This window comes from Saprolegnia diclina, assembly GCF_000281045.1.
Source record: "Saprolegnia diclina VS20 unplaced genomic scaffold supercont1.150, whole genome shotgun sequence".
In the NCBI taxonomy this organism is placed as follows: Eukaryota; Oomycota; class Saprolegniomycetes; order Saprolegniales; family Saprolegniaceae; genus Saprolegnia; species Saprolegnia diclina.
Window position 1 is genome coordinate 53,390 of NW_008246217.1, and position 19,035 is coordinate 72,424.

The following is a 19,035-nucleotide window of genomic DNA, read 5'->3' on the forward strand; positions in this document are numbered from 1 at the left end:
ACCCTTTGACTTGGCGCCACGGTACGCCATGTCGACTCATCCCAGGTCTGTAGTTCGCTTGTGGTAGGCCTACGCTGTCGCTGCCAGCTCATGCCGTTCAAGACGGTACCATCTACTACATTCCCAACTGGATTTCAGTCGAAGAAGAGTCCAGCGTCCTCGATCAAGTGCATGCAGCGGCGCCGTCGGCGTGGGTGCAGCTTAAGTACCGGCGCCTGCAGGTCTGGGGTGGCAGCGTCACAACGACATACGAGCCGGAGCCACTGCCTCGCTGGCTGCAGGCGCTGTCGAGTGGCCTCGTGGAAGCCGGTGTCTTTGCGGCCAGCGAGACACCCAATCACGCGCTCATCAACGGTGGGTCCATGCGTCGTTTCTCTATCTTGGGCTCAAGCAATGTCCTGTAGACTATGCTCCTGGCGACGGCATCTTGCCGCACGAAGACGGCCCGATGTACTACCCGCTCGTAGCCATTCTGAGTGCGGGCGCATCTGGGCGCATGACGTTCCAGCGCCATCGTGAGACGACGCCAAACGATGTCCCGGTTCATTTGACGCTCGACCGACGCAGCCTCTTGGTCTTCACGGGCGAGGCGTACACCAAATACCTCCACAGCATCGACAACGTCGATGACGAGCACGGCGTCAACCATCGCATCTCGCTCACGATCCGCCACGTCCGTCCACCGTCTACGGCGTGCTAAGATGTGGCCTTCTTGGTTGTTTCTATCGCTTTGCTTCCCGGTTTTTCGAGCGCAGGTGCGAGTACTGGAAAGCCTTAAAAAATTGCGTGTGGCCCAGGTGGTATTCAACGCACTGAACGCCATATTTGGCGCCAAAAATATTGTTTGAAAGGTCCTAAATACAAAAACTAATATTCTCCATCGCGTGATTGCATTGCGGTCAACTAACTTCTTGCCTACTTGCATCGATGCAGCGCAGGTAGCTAGTGCTACGGAGCATCGGCGATTGGTTTGAGTGCCAGGTCGTTTTCAACGCACTGAACGCCGTATTTGGCGCCAAAAATATTGTTTGAAAGGTCATGAATACAGAAACTAATATTCTCCATCGAGCGATCGCACTGCTTTGGATTTGATTTGTGCAAACTAGCATCGATTGAGCGCAGGTGCGAGTGGTGGGACGCATTCGGAAATTGGGTGTGGCCCAGAGGGTTGACGTCCTGAAAAGTCGATTTGTTTTAATGGGAAAGGGACAATAGACGCTTGGAAAGCGATAATTACAACGACCAACTCCTCTCTTCAAGTTGCCACGAAGGTTGTAACTGCGTCGTGGTTGGCGCCAAATTGACCGTGGCGACTTCCAGATGGAATCCGGATGACTAGCTTGGCAACAACACAAGCGCCGAGCTAGGCACCCACATCACCTACCTCATCACGTTCTATAGTACTCTCGATCGCTATTGGCGAGTCAGCACTTGTTCTCTCGTCCTTTCGTTCCTTGCTTCGCAACCGACGCCGCTCTTCCCTGTCATTAGCACGTGGCATTTGCGAATCTTGACCGGGCGTCGAGCGTCTCCTATGCTATCTGGCTACGATTCACAGCGACAGGTTGGTTCTGTAGTTAAGACAGAGCTCAAACTGGAGTACACTTTGCGATGCTTTGACAAGAGCTTGATATATGCACGCAACGATTCCCCTGAGCAATCATCCGGCGTATCGCAATTGTTTGAATATTGGATTTTGCGTGCCACCGACAACCAAGATTAACATGACAGTTCGCATTCGAGTTACGGTTACGAAGTACATTTGTGAGGACGATCCCGAAGAGTTGGCGAGCGTAATGCCTTCGTTCACATCGACCGGTGAACTAGGGATCGGGAACGCAAAGTCGATGCTCGTGTGTCGAAGGTTCGCAAGGTCCAAGGGCCTCTACGACAAAACGAGAAATGAGATGTTGCAACGGGTGTAGGAACTAGTGCCGCGAAAGCATGGGGGCTGCTGGACTTCGCTGTAGATCTTGAGGGCATCAGCCATACTGAATTTGCTGTTGTGTCGCATCGCGTTCTCAAAGCCTTCTTCATCATCGAGGTTGGCCGTGAGGTCCGGCGCCGGAAACCACTCTCGAATGAGCTCGTCCTGAGATGTCGCTGCCTACATGTACGAAGGGTCGGCGTCGGTACATCTCGCACTTGTCGTACCGCGGCCGAGGCAGGTGTCGAGGACTCCGCCGCCTTCGCGGCCTTGACCTTCTTGGGCTTTGGCTCGCTGCACCTTGCACGGCTGCGCTGCGTGGACGCTTCGTCTTCTGTAAGCTTGAAGTAATTGCCCCGGCGCAGAGCAGATACATGCATGTGCACCTTGGCGTCGTTGACCATGCTGCTGCGTCTGGGGCGATCGATCACAATGTGAACGTATATTGTTTCAAAATCGACCAATCAGAAGGCCAACGAAGCATAATTTAATCCAATCAAATGGCGCGTCAGACTGTGGCAGCTCGTCTAAGATGCCACGCGAGATCCATGAGATACTGGACCTCGCTTGTGTGGCGCTGTCGAGGCCAAGCGTAAGCCTCACTACGCAAGGTCTCAGGACGGACAAAGATATGTTGCTTGTGAATCAATGAGCTATGAATAAAGACATCTTGCGGGTTGGACAAAAGCGGTGAACAGGCGAAGCGTCTCGCTAAACCGTCACGGCGACTGGCACATGGACGAAGATCCGACCATGCTCGCACGACGAGCAGTATACGTCATTCTACCCTCGACATTGTGTCGACCCCAACAATTTGACTTGGCGCGAAACTGGTCAGGCTGCGCTGCATCGGGATTTCTTCCTCAAACGCAAAAGCAATTCGCAGGGTCTCTATTGAAGAGCTCACCCCGGCGCGGAGCTGCCGCAAGAATTCGTTGCGTCGCAACTTGCGTGATTCACAAAGACTACTGGCCTTTGTATGACATGGGTCTTTACCCGACATTTGATGCCTTTCAAGATGAGTCGGACGGCTCTGTTTCTTGGCGATTTTCGGACTGCCACGTCATTAGTGTTGCGTGCTGCTAGCCTTAGTCGTTATGTCAGTCTTGACTGGCCTGCCCCTGATGTTTGCTGTACTTGTTTGGTTAGTCGTTTTTCGCCTCCCTAGGATACCGAATATTCATCCGGATACATTTGACAAGGCGGCAGGATGCAGACGACGGTCGTGCTGGCCATGACGAGCCTCCTTGCTGTCTCGGCCATGGCGGCGTGGAACGCGCTGGAGCAAGCGAGCTTAGCGGCGTGCCCCTGCGCGGAGGCGTCGCTGTGCTTGCCTGTCGTTTCGGACCGCCGCTTTGAGGTGTTTGCGTTCTCGCCGTCAGGAGGCGACAACTGGCGCTACTACGACTACTCGGTGCTCACGACGATCGCATGGAACCTCGACAAGGGCTTGCTCTGCCACGCGCACGCCCATGGCGTCAAGATCGTAGCGCTGCACAACTTTGAGCACGTCGACCAGCTCTGCAACGCGAGTGCGCGCCAGGCCTGGGTGCATGCCACGTACATAGCCATCGTGACCAACTACGCTGACGGCGTCAACGTCGACACGGAAGCCGAAATCACACGCCACGACCACGCTGCCTGCTTGACGCTACTCTTGCAAGAGCTACGCGTCGAGCTGCAGGCGCATGCGTTCACACGCCACGCCCAGGTCCTTCTTTCTCCTGTTGTAGCCGTCTGCTCATTCAACTATAAACTAGATTACGTTTGACGTTGCGTGGTCGCCAAGCGGCGTCGACCAGCGCTACTACGACTATGCCGGTCTCGCCGCCGCTGCCGACTATGTCTTTGTCATGGCGGTATCGCAATTATCTCTCAACAGAACAGAGGATGCTTGAATGCATCATGCACATGTAGTACGACATGCGCAGCCAGCTTTACGACCATTGCCTCGCCGGTGCCAACAGTCCGATCGCACAAGTCCAGCGCGGCCTCGACGATTACATCAATGGCGCTGAGGTGCCCAAGGCCAAGCTCCTTCTCGGGCTGCCCTGGTACGCCTACCAGTACCCGTGCCGCCACTACGACCCAATCTCGGACCTCTGCTCGCTGTCCGCGGTACACTTTTTGTTTGTATGTTGTCCTTGTGATGGAACGTACTATGAAGGTACCGTTTCGCGGCGCACCCTGCAGTGACGCGGCCGGCGTGCAACTCGACTACCACGACGTCCTAACGCAGCTCGATGCACCACCAACAACGCGGCGCTGGGACAACGTCACGGCGACACCGTACTTTGTTCATCGTAACGCCACAGGCGGAATTTTTCAAACGTGGTACGACGACCCCGAGAGCCTACGAGCCAAATTTGCGCTCGCGGCAGACCTCGGCGGCCTTGGCATGTGGCACGTCGACGCCCTCGACTACTCGGGCAAGCACGCGCCAACAGCCTCGACGCTCGCCATGTGGCAAGTCCTCCACGACGCCGTGCCAAAAACCACCATCGCGATCGTCTCGGACCCCGTAGCGCTCGCATAATCGATGATTCCTTACCCTACCCCTTGGTGTCATGTCGCATCGTCTGGACGCAGCCATAGGAGCGGCTTTCCTCAAGCGCCAACCTTGCTACACCATGTATATAATGGCGCGGGATATATAGAGCAAGGCTAGAAATTATATAGAAATGGGTTAGGCATTATATAGAGTGGTTGGAACGCAACACTATTTGCGATGGCGGTAGTCGTCGTCGTTGTCGTGGCGAAGGTGGTCGTTCTCGTCACCAAGGTGCAAGCCGTGCTCGTGCTCGTCGTCGTCGTGGGCGTCGTGGTGGTGAAGCATGCTGAGGTACTCGGCGTTGTGGATTTCAAACCGGCGGCGGCGAATCTGGCGGCCAAACTCGCCGACTTCGCCTTCGTGGATGTCGTGGTCGATGATGACGTCGAGGACCGCATCGCACATGCGGCGCACCTACGCTGTTTCTTTACATCCCTCTTGATATGGTGGTTACCTCGATATTGGCCGAGTCGGCGGCAAGGAGCAGGTCCGGGAGCATGTTGCAGCCATACAGAATGTCATCCAGCGTCTCGGGGTGCCGGAGCATACGGTAAATGCAAAAGAGTAGCTGCAATGTGAGCTCGCAGTCGTTTTGCTTGTCTTGGAAGATCAAGTGGAAGCTTCGGACAATGCGTGATGACGTGATCAGCGGCGCGCACTTGGGCTCGAGCATAAGCGCACTGACAAACATGACCACTTGCAGCACGACGTCGTCCTATATAAGGACAATATGTCCACAACACTGCAAATGATAGGAATATTTACCTGAGAAAAGCCGCGCACGAGCAGCTTGCTCAGGAACGGTATCACCGAGACCGACTGCGTGAGGAGCTTGTCCCATGTTGTCTTGGCCGGCAAGTCGTTTGGGGTCATGTTGCCCAAGGTACCAAGGATCTCGACTACGAGATCGTGGTTGTCCGAGCCTTGCGCGAGCTCGAGCAGTGGCATGACAAACGGCGCCCAGAGCCCCTTGTACTTGTAGTTGCGCTCGGCCGTGAGCTCTTCTTGGATGGTGTACGACCACTGGGAAATGTTGCGAATGCACTACCAAAAAGTGCGAAAATGTTGAAAAATGAACAAAACATCGCAGAAAATGCAAGCAAGACGCAGCGTCTTACCTTCATCAGGAGGACGTCACGCGTGCGAAGGACGCGCTGGACGAGGGCTTCGAGGCCCTTGCTCTGCGTCATCATCTCTGCGTTGCGCGCGTTGATGCTCAGATTGACTGCGAGCGCCATGAGCTCCTTGGCGACGATGTTTTGGGGAAAGTTGATCACGAGCTGCATGACAATTGGGATCGCCTCCGTGTACGTAAACATCGACTTGCACCGGTCGTCCATCGAGAGGTGGTAGAGGAGACGCAGTGTGAGCGCGCGGAAAGGCGGTTTCTTGAGCAGCTCGACGAGACTCGGGACGAGGCTGTTTTTGACCATGGCCTCGCGCACGCGGGCGTCCCATGAGAGGTTGAAGAGGAGTTTGAGCGCAATCTACCTCTTGTTTTAATCATTTTTCGTGGTATACTATCGCACCTGGGCCGTCTTGTCGTGGTTGCATTTGACGTAGCGGATGATCTTTTCCGGTACTTGGAGCTCGATCATAGTTTCCTTGTTCTCCTCGAAAACGCTAGATAAATGAATCGTCGACATACATCCATATACGCATACATGACAAATTGTACCTCAATTTTTTGAGAAACCCGATCGTGAGAATGACCAAATCGGGTGTCACGCGGTCGAGCATCTTGGCCAAAAAATGTACAATCTTCTTTTTGACCATTTTGCGCTCCGTGTGAATGTCTTCGGCGAGGTTGAAGAGCACGCTGAGACAGACATACCTACATACGTACAACAAACATACGTTGTCATCTCTGATGGTCGTCTGTACAATAGCTGGTCTTGCTTTTTGAGCCGCTTCTTGTTCTTCTTCTTCTCGGCCTTGAGCTTGGCGACCGCGTCGGCCTCCGACCCTGATTTTTGCTGCTCGGCGATCGTCCGCTCGAGCGCGCGCTCTTCTTCGCGCCGGAGTTCGTGGCGCTTGACCTCAAAGTCGACAATCTTGAGCGTAATCGCGCCAATGCGGTAGTTGCTCAAAATCGGGTGCAGCTGGAGAAAGTTCGAGTAGCACCAGAAGATGCGCATCATGTTGAGCGAAAAGTCGTACGACTTTTTGTACTCGTCGTTCAGGACGCGCGAGAGCAGGCTCTAGTCGTTTCGTTAGTCGTCTAGTACAAGAAAAGCCAGTCGAGAAAGTAGGGCCATAGGTACCATGAGCGCTTCGTTCTGGATGAGCACCTCAATGTTGGCGCCAAACTCCGAGAGATTGAGAATCTGCGTGACGCCGTCGAGCTTGGACTCCATGTCCTCTTCGTATAGCTTCTCCATGTACGTGTCGAGGTCGTCGAGGTGGGAGCGCAGTCGTGCATTGCGGTCGTCTTTCTCGGCTGACACTGACGAGGACGACGTCTTGTCCGACTTCTTGGACGTTGTCGACGCGCTGCTGCGAACCTTGGACGACATTCGACAGTCGTAGCCACACAGCCAGTCGGCGCGACTCCTCAAGATATACACTGTGTACGATGAGCCGAAACCTTCGTATCTTTGTGGAAAGAGTATCAACTTGATAGTCGTGCGCGATCAGGCCTGGGAGGCGGGCGACCATGACAACGACTGCTGCCCTTAGCTAGAGAGGGTGGACGAGTACGCAAAGGACAAATGTCGGCGTCTACGTAATAACTGATGCCGAGTAGCGCTAAGATCTTATATGTGTGAAGTAGGCGCAAGCCAGGTTGTGTCATGACGTGTGTATCGATTAGGGTACTATAAGCATTCTACTTGGCCATTTTTTCAACCGCGATCGCTTGGACCTGGTTGGCGTCGACAAAGTATGCGGCGTTGCAGTAGTTGCACGACATGGTCACGCCGCCTTCCGAGACGAGGTCGTGGAGGTCGTCCGCCGGCAGCTGGTGGAGACGCATGACGAACCGCTCCTTTGAGCAGCGGCAGTAGTAGTCGACAGGCATGCGCTTGCAGTCGTCCGCCGAGATGGCGACTTCGGGGAAGAGCACGTTGAGCACACTGAGCATGCCTTCCGACTGGACCATCTCGAGCATATCGAGGGCCTCAAAGAGCCGGAGTCGGTCCTGAAGCGGCGTCGGCTTCTCGACCTGCGGCAGCTCTTGGACCGTGATCCCGCAGCACGCGACCGCGTCGTTTTCGCCGACGCCCGACTCGATCTTGACGATCGTCGGCACCTGCTCCGAGACGTCATAGTACATTTGCCAGTCCGCTTGCGCGCTGCCCATGCTCGAGAGGATCGTCTTGTACGGCTTGGCGGCGCCGTACAGCACCTTGTCGACTTCAAGCACCGAGTACGCAGTCGGGCCCGTCGGGTCGGGACGCGTGTAGCCGCGGACCTCGCCGACGCTCATGGCTTCGACCTGAATGTGGTGCGACGCATTCTTGAGGCTCATTTTGACGCGCTCTTCGCCCTTGAAGAAGGCGCTGAGCATCGTTGCGCCCGCCATGTACTCGGACCACTCGCGCGTGTCTTGCGTCGAGAGCACCGGGTTGTGCTGGTCGGTCCACTTGGCGCGCATGACGTTGGCCACGTTGGGCGCGTAGACCGCTGCGACGCGGTAGCCGAGGCCGTTCACGAAGCAGCGCGTGACGAGATCGCGGGTCTTCTCACGGGCTTGCAACATTGTCCGTGTTGTGCGCTAGCAGGACCGACGCCGAATTCGGCGACCTTGATTGGCCCGTGCGACGCACCATACAAACTTGCAGTCACCGAGGTTGCACTTTCCAGCAAGGGTCATGGGAAACTAACATTGTCACACCTTACAAAGGCTATTTTTGTATAAAAACCGCCACACTCGTATCTAATCTATACCACCATCTTTTAAAGGACAGCGAATGTTAGTTTCCCCACCAGATGGTGGCCAACGCCAAGTGCAAAATGGCGGCAACCGCACGGCCCTCGCCTTCCCGCACATTGTGCGCGACCAGTGCTTTTGCAGGTGCTTGAGCATGTTGAGCACAATTCAATTTTTCTCGTGCTCCATAGCACCGTCTATTACACCAAGAACACTCATCAACATGACCACCAACGGTAACACGATCCCCGCCGACGTGTGGCGGGCCAACTTTGGCCCGGTCATGGCCACGTCCGACCCGCTCATCGCCAAGACCGTCGAGTTTGTGCGCAACGCACTTGCGTCCAACGACGCGTCGCACGACTGGAATCACATTGAACGGGTGTGGCGCATGAGCGTGCGCATTGCGACTGAAGAGAACGTCGCCCGCATGGACTGCGTCGTCCTCGCCGCGCTCCTCCACGACATTGACGACTGGAAGTACGCTGGCAGCGAGACAAGCGAGCGCGCGCTGGCGTTTCTCCAGTCCCAGGTACACACATCTCGCTTTTACCGAAGACGTGTCGTATTCCATGACTTAGAACGTCGAGCCCGAGAAGATTGCTTTCGTGCTCAAGATCATCAAGGGCGTCGGCTTCAAGGAGGAGCTTTCGGGTGGCGTACGTTGTCCTTGCCATTTAAGCACGAAGGAGCTCAAATTCATATAATGCTGCACAGGCGGATGCGATGTTCCCTGAACTCGCGTGCGTCCAAGACGCCGACCGCTTGGTACGCAGCGGAAGCAGGTGGATGGTCGGTCTTAACCCAGTGCGTAGGACGCAATCGGCGCACTCGGAATTGCGCGCTGCTTGACGTACGGTGGCCACAAGAAGCGCGTGCTCTACGATGTTGAGAATCCTCCGAACGTCGGTATGGACAAGGACGCGTACATGAAGAACAAGGACGGCGCAACGCTCAACCATTTTTACGAGGTGAATCCAACCGAATCTCAACGTTAAACTGAATAACGGCAACGCTAGAAACTCTTCAAGCTCAAGGACATGATGAAGACGGCCGCGGGCCGGCGCATTGCGGACGAGCGCCACGCGTACATGGAAGAGTTTGTGCAAAAGATCTTTTCGGAAATCGCGGGCTTGTCCTAATTATAAACTTCAACGTGCCGAAATGGCCTAGACTGGAGTCTGCATGTGGCATAAATATCCTAATCCAAAGTATTTTCGGCATTCAGCCCGTGCACGCAGCGATAACCCGGTCGTCCTTGCCGTGGTGTGGACGCGTTCCAGACAATGGCGGCCGTCTTGTGCGTCGTGTGGCTCAAGTTCATGTCGTTGAGGGTACCCATGAAGCGACGAATACGATAGACCGCCACCCACGCATGCTATGTCGTGCTTAGAAAGGCGGTCCTATTCCAATTCGGCATCTGCCGATTGCAACTGAACGAAGCTGGCAGTCGTCGTTTTACCAAGGAAGGAAGCATGGTGCACATCATCAACGGCGAGATCGTCGCGGACAACGACCCGCGCGTGCTCAAGATCAAGAAGCAGAGCTCGGAGCCACCCAACTATGGCTCGGCGCGCTTTGGCAGCACGCGGGCGCCCGGCGGCAACATCACGACTGTCAACAATATGGGCGACGCGCCGGCACCCCCCGTCTCGGACTCGCCCTTTAGCCGCTTTGGCGCGGCCATTGGCATGCAGGGCACCGTCAACATGCCTGCGATCCCGATTCTCTGCATGCGCAGCGCGCCTGTCGAGAAGGTCACCCTCCTCATCTTTGTGATCCTGACGCTGCTCCTCGGGTGGCGCGCCCTCGTCTTTGGCCTCATCATCTACTATATTTATCAAGCCCAGCGCCCGCTGCCGTAGTAAGACGGGATAATATACGAGATGCCTTGGCCCGTGTTCTCGTGCTCTGATCAAGAGACTCTGGATCCGGTCGACAGCGGGCCGAGGTTGGGCTCTGAACCTCCTCCTCCTCGTATCCTATGGCGGCATCAAGAGCAGCTACAGAAGGTACAAAATCCTCTGCGACTCGTCGAAAGGTCCAACACGCATGCCATCATGTGCACCCTCTTGGAGGCTCCAATGTGGTTGATTCAGCGGCTAGGACGTGGTCGCCCTCACTCTCGATGTGCAATCTCGGCGCTAAGATCTTATACCTTGATGGCCACAGCCACAGGGATGCAGGAGGCACACGAACGTGCACGAGACGAGGCAGGCAATGCGGGAGGCAGAGCATGCTTCGTGCGTCGACACGTCGCCTACGAGTTGCCGAGGACATGAGCAAGAGAGAGTGAAGAGGAAGACGAATGTGAATTGAATCTTTATTTTTATGTTTCACAAAACCCCAAAGCCGATGATGTTGATGGGGTCGGGCGCGGGATAGCCCGACCGCGATAAGTTAAGATACATCCACACGCAGTCTATCCACTACTTCCTTTTTCTAGTCTTTTTAAATAGGGCGGGGTTGCGGCCCAGGCTTAAATAATCAAAGTTTCGGCCGCTTGCTCGACGCAAGGGGCGAGAATGGCGCCACCACCGGCGCACCGCACCCATAGGGCGGCGAGTACGGCGTGTACGAGGGCGACGCGTCCATGTCGTCATCGTCGTCGTCCATGCTGAGGCGACGCTTCTTGGACGTGCCGAGGTAGAAGTACTGCTCGTCCTCAAAGGCCTTGTCGGCGATGTCGTCGGGGGTGCCGCCATTCACCACGTCCGACTCGAGGTCGGTCGCGTTGTCGCCGTCGTCCATGCCCGCAAAGGACAAGGGCGACGTCTGGTCGTCCGTGTTGAACTCGACCTCTTCCAGCCCGCGGTACGGGTGGAAGCGGTTGAGGAGCTCGACGATACACGGACTCAACTTGCTTTCGTCAATGCCATCGCACACGTACGCTTCCAAGATGAAGGTCGCCGCGTCGATGAGCATGTCTTGGTTCGTACGCAGAACGCACTCCCACGGCTGGCTGTCGCTGGTCGTGACCGAGTCGGGCACCGTGTTGTCGAGCATACCGGCGAGGTACACGGCGCCAGCAGCAATGTCGTCGGCGTCGAGGCGCAGACACAGCGGCGTCCGGCTGCAGTCGTTCAAGAAGCTCCACGTAGTCTTGAGGAGCGTGTTGGAGAGGACCGCCTTCATGTCCGCCGTCAGCGCCGTGTGGAGTTCCACGAGGCGCTCAATCTTGTCGTTCAAGAGCATGTGCGGGAAGGCCACGTCCAAATCAAAGCCGAGCGCGTGCAAGACCACGTACTCTTTGGCCAAGATGGCCTCCGAGATCGACTCGATCGTGTGGTAGCGCAAGGCAAACTCGAGCGTGACCGACCGGCGCTGCGCAATGTAGTGCTCGGCAAAGTTGGCGATCGCGAGCGGGTGGTCCTCGGCCTTTGCGCCCAGAAAGAGGCACGTGGCCGCGACAAGGTACTTGTCATGGTCCGTAAAGGACTCGCGCGTGAAGAACCGATGGAACAATTGCTTGCCCGTCGAGTCGGCCAAGCGCGGGATGCGGAAGATCTTGGCGAGGCTCTCGAAAAAGATGATGCCATTCTTCCGGAGCTCGACCTCCTGGTCCCACGCAATGCCCTTCCGGCTCGACGGCGAGCTCTTGAGCTCGTCGTCCGTCAAGAGCCAGTCGTTCGTGCACGTAAAGGTGTACGCCATGGCCGTGGCTATAAGTCCTGTCTAGGAGCACAAGCACACGTGTCAATCGCCGCGGCGAATCGCCATGCCACCCACCTCGCGCCGCAGAAGTCTCGGTCGAGGCGACGATGCAGAGAGACAAAGAGAGAGAGGAAGTCTAGGCCAGCACCATCATGAGCGCGAGTCGCCGCCTCATACGCATCATGTACCCGGGACCCGTCGATCGAGATGGCGGGCGACGGCGAAGAGGAAGAGCGAGGGACGGTCACGCGAGGAAGACGATGCTGTCTTCGTCGGTGGAGCTGAACAACTGAATTTCCAACCGGAAACCCCCGTCTTTTTCGGATGCCATACAAACCCCAAGAGCAATCGGGAAACCTTCTATTTTAAAGCGTAGCCACCACTCAGAGCCACGGGCCAATCCCGATCGTCGTTTGAAAATATTCCGCCAATCACGACGCGAGATGCATTTCACATACAAACACCAAGTTCATACACCGCATTACGTAATGCGAGGCACGGCCTACAAACATCGAGTAGTGGACGGAGCAGCACGCTTGTTTCTCCGCCGCGCGAGAAATGGGCGCCCACGTCCCATGCGCTTCCTGCATCCGCCGGTCCTTTGATGACGGGATACGGCAATGTCGCCGAGATGCAGGCAAGTGTCAATGAACCGAGGCAGAGAGCGCTGCCAGGAAGGCTGGTTGCTAGAGGCGAATGAGCCTCGCAGCAAGCAGCGGAGGCTTGCACGCGCTCGTGGCCGCCAACGTCTCGAAAATTCGAATGGCGTGCGTTCGAAATCGAACGAATACATTATTTCGTAATTGTGTCGCCAGAGATTCGAAATGGTCTAAATAGTGTAGGCTGAAGAAAATACGATCTCTGTGCGTAGACTGCTGAGAGGCCATCACCGGTCCCAACTCCTTGCCTCGATCCTCTGAGCGCGCTCCTATTTGTATGCGCTGGCTTGTCGGCGACGAGATATATGGTACGCCGACCACTCGTGCACGCTGGTTCGTACAACAGTCCACGTGCAAAGGGAAACGATTTGCGAATCTCGCAAGAGAACAGAGAGAAGCATGAATCTGGAGACATTCATCAAGCTGTGTTCGATCTTATTCCGCAGCAACCGCCAGCGATGGCGAAACCTCGGACCAACCACGTCCGACCGACGACGTTGGAGGATGACCGACGTCTGACGCTTGGCAGGGGTGAATACCTATTATGTGCACCTGGCCCTAGTTCAAGTGCCCTTGAAAACTCCTTTCAGCCTTGTTTCATCCGCGGGTACTTGTATCCTGCACACCTGCAGAGATATCCTGACGTGAGCATGGCCTAAGATATGATTTTGGCGCGATTTGATTGGCCATTGGAAGAGATTTTGGGTCTTGGACAAAACTCAAAACGAACTGAATAGCTAAAAACATGAGGAGCAATGCCGCGCATCGATGTGTCGATGAAGCGTGAAACTCAACTAAATCTGGCGCAGCGTTTTGGAGTTGGACCGCCATTTTGGAGCGCCATGGGGCGACGTATCTTCCATGAAGCGCATTGAACAAGTGCTCGCTGCGATTAAAACGTCGCAGCACAAGCAGCATTTCTTAGCCCAGGCGTGGCCCACGCGCTTTAGAACAAACTCAATAGTTGTGGCATTGAGTCGTTCACGCTATGCCGGTCGATTCTGAGAGCGAGATGTTTGAACGTTGAGGTTACTCAAATACAAAAAGCAAGCTGATTGGTTGGGTTGTAAAACTCAAACTCAGCACCGTTTTGAGCCCACGAGTCGGCGGCAACACGCATTCCGACATCGTTGGTGAATTTAGGACGCGATGGTGGCAGCGACGATGGCGCCCAACCCGCAAGAAGCCCCGCCCATGATGCTGTCCCAGGAGACAAAGGAGAAGGAGGGTCCCGTCAGGCGGCAGGTGTCCCTGAGCGTCGTGCAGCGCGTCGTGCAGGCGGCGAACGGCGTCAAGCAGCTCGGCCTCTTCGCCTCGCTCCTCGCACCGAACGCGCTGCCCACCAACCGTGTGTGGGCCGCGGCCAATGCAGGCGACGACATGCTCGTGCTGCAGCACTTGGCGGGCTTGCCCAACGACGCCACCCAACTGCGCCCGGTGCTTGAGTACACCAATCGCCACGGACAAACGCCCTTGATCGCCGCCTGCGCCAAAGGTCACATCCGTTGCGTCCAAGCGCTCCTCATGCACAGCGCCAACGTATACGCACAAGACAACCAAGGGCATACAGGCCTCCATCACGCTTGCTTGCACGGCCACTTTGACCTCGTGGGCGTGCTGCTGAGTGTACAGGACCCGGCGCTGCGCAACCGCGAAGGCCTCTCGGCCATGGATGTCTGCCGGCGCAACATCGATGGTCATCGACAAGTACTCGCATCAGCCAAGTGCCTGGAGCTTCTGGAGCAGGTAGTGCCATGTGAGGATGCTACATAGGCTCAACATGCTTGTAGCGCTCCCGGCTCTTTGAAGGATGGCTCTACGAAAGCGTCAACAACCTCGCGTCCTCGGCTTTGGGCCTGCGTAGCCTCCAATCATGGGTTCGCCGGTACACTGCAGAAAGTTGTGCTCCAACTGAAAACTCAATGGGTGGGCTAGGTACGCCGTGGTCTTCTCGGTGGGATCGCCCGATTTTGTCGAGATTGCTTGCTTTGACGTGCAACACGGCTTGCGCCAGCTCACGCCCCAGTACGATATGTCCTGAAACCTCGCGTTTGCTCAACTTACGTGCTAGGTCGACGATTCTCTTTCGCGTGCACGATCCCGTCGTCCTCAACTCGCAGCGCAAAATGTTCAACCCCAAACCCTACAACTTTACAATTGCTGGGTCTCGCAAGATGCCCGGCGGGTACCTCGGGCGGCCCGACCTCTTTGAGCTCGCAGCCTTCAACGCAGCCGAGTACGAGCGCTGGGCGTCCTTCATGTGTGTGGCTGCGGTGCGTAGGATTTGAACCGACGATGAAGTACTTATGAAATACGATTGTATTAGCGAGCCATGACCGCCCACGGAGCCCAACACACGGCGCCGCCACGTGGGCCCTCACCAAGCGATCCACTGTATACCAAGAGCGCCTAGTGCTTAACCCTCTACTAACTTATGCCACGTCGAGACAGACGCCATGGCTCCTGCCTTCCGTGCCGCGTGTCCATGGTGCGAGACCAGCCCCAGTGGTGCCCATACGTATCCGCAGGACTCGCTTCACAGAGATGTCGTGTTCTTCTACATCAACATACACACACTGCATGAGAAATGGCCATCGGAACTTGATCAAGGCTAGAGGCTGGAGAAAACCTGTCGACAGCATCCTCGACCAAACTGACTCTCGCAAAAGGCTCGACAAGACGCCAACGCCTTCGCCATGGAGCTCTTGAGTCCCAGTGTGCGACGTCTACCGTCAATAAAGGACGATGGGAAACACAAGTACTAGGAACATGGGCAAATAGCTCATTCTACACCGTCCTTACCGGTACATCCTGCGCGTATTTGGCGAGACGTTGTGCACCGTGCGAGCGGCTCGCTGTAAACTGAGCTCATTCTCGACATGCAACTAGGCAAGTAGGCTAGGACGTTGTTGGCATCGATGTGCAGTATCTTCGCGGACAGCAATCACGCTGTTTGCGATCTTTGGGTTCCAGCGATGCCATTGGATGATAGTGGCCTTGCGAATTTTGACCAATCGGCAGCATTGTGCAAGATGGCGGCCAAAAGCAATGTCGAAGGTTTTGATGACGCGGCCGTCGTCGCCGATGGTCTGCTCGACGATGGCGTCTTCCACTTTGAGCAAAAGCATGTTTTCTCGACGCAGAACAACCCGATGTGCGGTGTCACACTACCCCAGTGGTTCTCGATCCTGTACGCGCACGGCCGGTCCATTGAGTGGCAATACATGGTGCGCGCGGCCTTTCTGACGCTCTCGTCCATCTTTACTTTTTCGCTCGGCCTTCTCGAGTCGCTTTGGTACCCGTCGCATGTCATTGAGGCGGTTTCGCTGCCGGACGACCCCATCTTTGTCATTGGCCACCCGCGCACGGGCACGACGCTGCTCCACAACCTCCTCGCATCCGATAACGACTCGTTCTACCACTGCACGACGTTTTGTGCGGGCTTTCCCAGCTGCTTTCTCTGGTTTGAAACGTGGGGCAAGCGCCTCTTTGCTAGCGCGATTGCGCCGACGCGCCCGATGGACTCGATGCCACTGCACTTTGATTTGCCTCAGGAAGACGAGTGCGCAACGACCGTCCTCTCACATGGTGCGAGCTACTACCTCGCGCTCGCCTTTATGGCCCAAGAGACCCGCTTTCGCAAGTTTTTGACGCTCTCGCCCGACGACGGCGCGACACCGGACGACGAAGCCCGCTGGACGCAAGCGTTTACCTTTCTAGTCAAGAAGCTCGCGCTGCGGTCCTCGCTGCGGCAGGCACCGTCGACGACGCGTCGCCGCCTCTTGCTCAAGTCCCCGATTCACACGGCGCGCGTGCCATTGCTTCGCAAGCTCTTTCCGAAAGCGACGTTCATCTACCTCCACCGCGACCCGTACAAGGTCCTTCAGTCCTCCGCCCACATGGCCAATACCGCGTTCTGGTACATTTATCTCAACACACCGACGGACGAGCAAGTCACCGAGTACACACTCTGGCAGTTTGAGCGCATGTACGATGTGTACAATGCCGCGAGCCGTGACCCGAGTACCGGCGCGCTGGCCAAGGACATTCTTGAAGTGGCCTACACCGATTTGGTCTCGTCCACCATGACGTCGCTCAAGCGCGTGTACGCGCATGCAGGCATTGCCTGGACCGACAAGATCGAAGCCAAGTTTGAAGCCCAAGTCGCAGCCTTGGCTGGCTACAAGGTCAATGACTTTGTGGAGCTGCCGCCGCGACTCCGTCAAGTGATCCAGGTGCGGGCGGCTGGCTATTTCAAGACGTTTGGCTATGCCACATGAGTTGTGAAATCATAGCCCTACCGTACCCTAGCCCTTTTCAAGTGGGCACTCTTTGCGTGGTGGGTTCAAAAAGGACAGGTTGTCGACACAGAACACTGGTATAGGAATATAGTAGATTGGGTGTTTATACATGAACGTCTTGAAATAGCCAGCCGCCCGCGCCTGGATCACTTGACGGAGTCGCGGCGCCAGCTCCACAAAGTCATTGACCTTGTAGCCAGCCAAGACTGCGACTTGGGCCTCAAACTTGGCTTCAACCTTGTCGGTCCAGGTAATACCGGCCTGCGCGTAGATTTGCTTGAGCGAATGGACAGTCGAAGTCGCCAAGCCGGCGTAGGCCACTTCGAGAATGTCCTTGGCCAGCGCGCCGGTACTCGGGTCACGGCTCGCGGCGTAGTATGTGTCGTACATGCGCTCGAATTGCCAGAAAAGGTACTCGTTGACTTGCTCGTCCGTCGGCGTGTCGAGATAGACGATGTTTTACGGAACGCGGTGGAGGTAGATGAACGTCGCTTTCGGAACGAGCTTGCGAAGCAATGGCACGCGCACCGTGTGAATCGGCGACTTGAGCAAGAGGCGGCGACGGTTGTTTGGTTGCTGCAGCTGCGACCGCAGCGTGAGCGTCTTGATGAAAACAGAAAAGCTGGTGTCCAGCGCGCTTGGTCCTCAGGCGTCGCGCCATTGTCGGAGGAGAGCGTCAAGAATTCGCGAAAGCTCGTCTCTTGGGCCATGAACACGAGACCCAGTAGCTGGCGCCGGACGAGAGGGCCAAGGTTGCGCACTCCTCTTCCTGCGGCAAATCAAAGTGCAGTGGCATCGCATCCATCGGGCGTCTCGGCGGAATCTTGGACGCAAAGAGGCTCTTGCCCCAAAATCAAAGACACCAGCCCAGAAAGACGATGCAGAAGGTATTTCTCATGTAGAACGTATCATCGTCGGACGCGAGGAGGTTATGGAGCTGCGTCGTGCCTGTCCGCATGTGGCCAATGACAAAGACCGGGTCGTCCGGCAGCGGAATCGCCTCAATGGGTACACCAAAGCGACTCAAGAAGGCCGAGAACGAACGCCACGGTCGACGAGAACGTGAGGTAGAGCGCGTGGCATGCACTTTCACTCAATGTGACGACTGTACGAGTAGAGGACCGAGAGCCACAGCGGCAAGGACACGCTGCACAGCAAGTTTTTGGAGCGCGAGAATACATGTTTTTGTTTGAAATGGAAGAGACCATCGTCGTCCGCCATGTCTTCAGTCGTCTTGTCGGTCGCTTGCACTGTCTTGTCCACTGACCGATACAATAATGGGTTGTTTTGGCGAATTGTGTTGGCGCGTGGACTGTCTGGCGAGATGTCTCGTTACCGACATGGCCGTAACGGGCATCAAAAGCGTTTCATCTCAGTTGACTGTAGACTTGAAACTGCTTGTTGGAAGTCCGCGTTGAACCGGCTGGAAACTTCCCTAACCCTATGGATTGCTGTAGACAAGTTGGCAAACAGTGCCAGCCGAGTAACTGACGACCTAAACGCGTAGACCCTTTTACGGCAGTGTTGGTAACAAGTTGAAGAGGACACCTCTCGTTCTACCACCTTGGACCTTGCTCGAAGGTTGATGATATGGGAGCCGCATAGAGCACGTGGCCTAGAGACGACCCGAGCTTCAAAGCAATGAGCCAATCTCTCGTTTTAAAGGGACACAGCTGGGGGCAACGTGCCAAGTCTTGCTGCTACAAAGGACGCATGCGTTTGGTGTTGCCACCATTTTCTCGTACCACGAGCGACGTTGCTGAACATGGAATTTGATGGACAAGCCCTCGGTTCGACCCTCTGCAGCCAATGAGAATTCCATATAAGTCTATATTTGGCCAATCAAATGCAAGCATGCGGTTTTGACGAGCTACACCAAGCAAGCAGCCTCAGCATTGAGCGAGTTGATTTCGGTCGGACGGCGCTTTGACAAATATTTGATCAACCGAGATATATAAAACCAAGGCCTGTCGCTGTCGGGTGGTCCGAGTACAGGAGCCTGCGTACGACCTCGCGCGAGCTATAACTCGGCGAGTGGGGTCCACCACGGGATGGATCTCTCCGTACGCAGC

The 19,035-nt window shown here is 55.9% G+C and overlaps 11 protein-coding genes across 11 annotated transcripts; 6 read left to right on the top strand and 5 right to left on the bottom strand.

The window, feature by feature from the left end:
- Window positions 1-28: 28 nt before the first annotated feature.
- SDRG_16727 (hypothetical protein) lies at window positions 29-700 on the top strand (the record flags this gene model as incomplete). Its single annotated transcript, XM_008622945.1, has 3 exons — window positions 29-45; window positions 68-354; window positions 405-700. The coding sequence occupies 3 exons, from the start codon at window positions 29-31 to the stop codon at window positions 698-700; spliced, it is 600 nt and encodes a 199-aa protein (XP_008621167.1).
- A 1,013-nt stretch (window positions 701-1,713) lies between these two features.
- Window positions 1,714-2,350, bottom strand: SDRG_16728 (hypothetical protein). The gene is made up of 3 exons (XM_008622946.1): window positions 2,155-2,350; window positions 1,936-2,107; window positions 1,714-1,885 (listed from the first exon to the last, which is right to left on the bottom strand). The coding sequence occupies exons 1-3, from the start codon at window positions 2,329-2,331 to the stop codon at window positions 1,824-1,826; spliced, it is 411 nt and encodes a 136-aa protein (XP_008621168.1). The 5' UTR covers window positions 2,332-2,350; the 3' UTR covers window positions 1,714-1,823.
- A 741-nt stretch (window positions 2,351-3,091) lies between these two features.
- SDRG_16729 (hypothetical protein) lies at window positions 3,092-4,482 on the top strand. Its single transcript, XM_008622947.1, has 4 exons — window positions 3,092-3,638; window positions 3,688-3,786; window positions 3,845-4,045; window positions 4,095-4,482. The coding sequence occupies exons 1-4, from the start codon at window positions 3,138-3,140 to the stop codon at window positions 4,461-4,463; spliced, it is 1,170 nt and encodes a 389-aa protein (XP_008621169.1). The 5' UTR covers window positions 3,092-3,137; the 3' UTR covers window positions 4,464-4,482.
- A 102-nt stretch (window positions 4,483-4,584) lies between these two features.
- SDRG_16730 (hypothetical protein) lies at window positions 4,585-7,065 on the bottom strand. The gene is made up of 8 exons (XM_008622948.1): window positions 6,743-7,065; window positions 6,363-6,679; window positions 6,157-6,312; window positions 6,008-6,101; window positions 5,597-5,965; window positions 5,244-5,522; window positions 4,933-5,193; window positions 4,585-4,892 (listed from the first exon to the last, which is right to left on the bottom strand). Exons 1-8 carry the CDS (start codon window positions 6,992-6,994, stop codon window positions 4,647-4,649), a joined length of 1,974 nt encoding a protein of 657 aa, XP_008621170.1. The 5' UTR covers window positions 6,995-7,065; the 3' UTR covers window positions 4,585-4,646.
- Window positions 7,066-7,223: 158 nt separating this feature from the next.
- SDRG_16731 (chaperonin HslO) lies at window positions 7,224-8,243 on the bottom strand. Its single transcript, XM_008622949.1, has one exon. The coding sequence runs from the start codon at window positions 8,176-8,178 to the stop codon at window positions 7,306-7,308; it is 873 nt and encodes a 290-aa protein (XP_008621171.1). The 5' UTR covers window positions 8,179-8,243; the 3' UTR covers window positions 7,224-7,305.
- A 329-nt stretch (window positions 8,244-8,572) lies between these two features.
- SDRG_16732 (hypothetical protein) lies at window positions 8,573-9,491 on the top strand (the record flags this gene model as incomplete). Its single annotated transcript, XM_008622950.1, has 5 exons — window positions 8,573-8,881; window positions 8,931-9,008; window positions 9,067-9,117; window positions 9,165-9,320; window positions 9,369-9,491. 5 exons carry the CDS (start codon window positions 8,573-8,575, stop codon window positions 9,489-9,491), a joined length of 717 nt encoding a protein of 238 aa, XP_008621172.1.
- A 333-nt stretch (window positions 9,492-9,824) lies between these two features.
- Window positions 9,825-10,214, top strand: SDRG_16733 (hypothetical protein; the record flags this gene model as incomplete). The annotated part of the gene is made up of 1 exon (XM_008622951.1): window positions 9,825-10,214. The coding sequence occupies one exon, from the start codon at window positions 9,825-9,827 to the stop codon at window positions 10,212-10,214; it is 390 nt and encodes a 129-aa protein (XP_008621173.1).
- A 428-nt stretch (window positions 10,215-10,642) lies between these two features.
- Window positions 10,643-12,325, bottom strand: SDRG_16734 (hypothetical protein). The gene is made up of 3 exons (XM_008622952.1): window positions 12,192-12,325; window positions 12,079-12,139; window positions 10,643-12,024 (listed from the first exon to the last, which is right to left on the bottom strand). The coding sequence occupies exon 3, from the start codon at window positions 12,001-12,003 to the stop codon at window positions 10,837-10,839; it is 1,167 nt and encodes a 388-aa protein (XP_008621174.1). The 5' UTR covers window positions 12,004-12,024; window positions 12,079-12,139; window positions 12,192-12,325; the 3' UTR covers window positions 10,643-10,836.
- Window positions 12,326-13,557: 1,232 nt separating this feature from the next.
- SDRG_16735 (hypothetical protein) lies at window positions 13,558-15,075 on the top strand (the record flags this gene model as incomplete). Its single annotated transcript, XM_008622953.1, has 5 exons — window positions 13,558-14,408; window positions 14,453-14,547; window positions 14,598-14,687; window positions 14,734-14,935; window positions 14,989-15,075. The coding sequence occupies exons 1-5, from the start codon at window positions 13,812-13,814 to the stop codon at window positions 15,073-15,075; spliced, it is 1,071 nt and encodes a 356-aa protein (XP_008621175.1). The 5' UTR covers window positions 13,558-13,811.
- Window positions 15,076-15,694: 619 nt separating this feature from the next.
- SDRG_16736 (hypothetical protein) lies at window positions 15,695-16,942 on the top strand (the record flags this gene model as incomplete). The annotated part of the gene is made up of 1 exon (XM_008622954.1): window positions 15,695-16,942. One exon carries the CDS (start codon window positions 15,695-15,697, stop codon window positions 16,940-16,942), a length of 1,248 nt encoding a protein of 415 aa, XP_008621176.1.
- A 27-nt stretch (window positions 16,943-16,969) lies between these two features.
- SDRG_16737 (hypothetical protein) lies at window positions 16,970-17,784 on the bottom strand (the record flags this gene model as incomplete). The annotated part of the gene is made up of 3 exons (XM_008622955.1): window positions 17,680-17,784; window positions 17,432-17,585; window positions 16,970-17,389 (listed from the first exon to the last, which is right to left on the bottom strand). Exons 1-3 carry the CDS (start codon window positions 17,766-17,768, stop codon window positions 16,970-16,972), a joined length of 663 nt encoding a protein of 220 aa, XP_008621177.1. The 5' UTR covers window positions 17,769-17,784.
- Window positions 17,785-19,035: the final 1,251 nt, after the last annotated feature.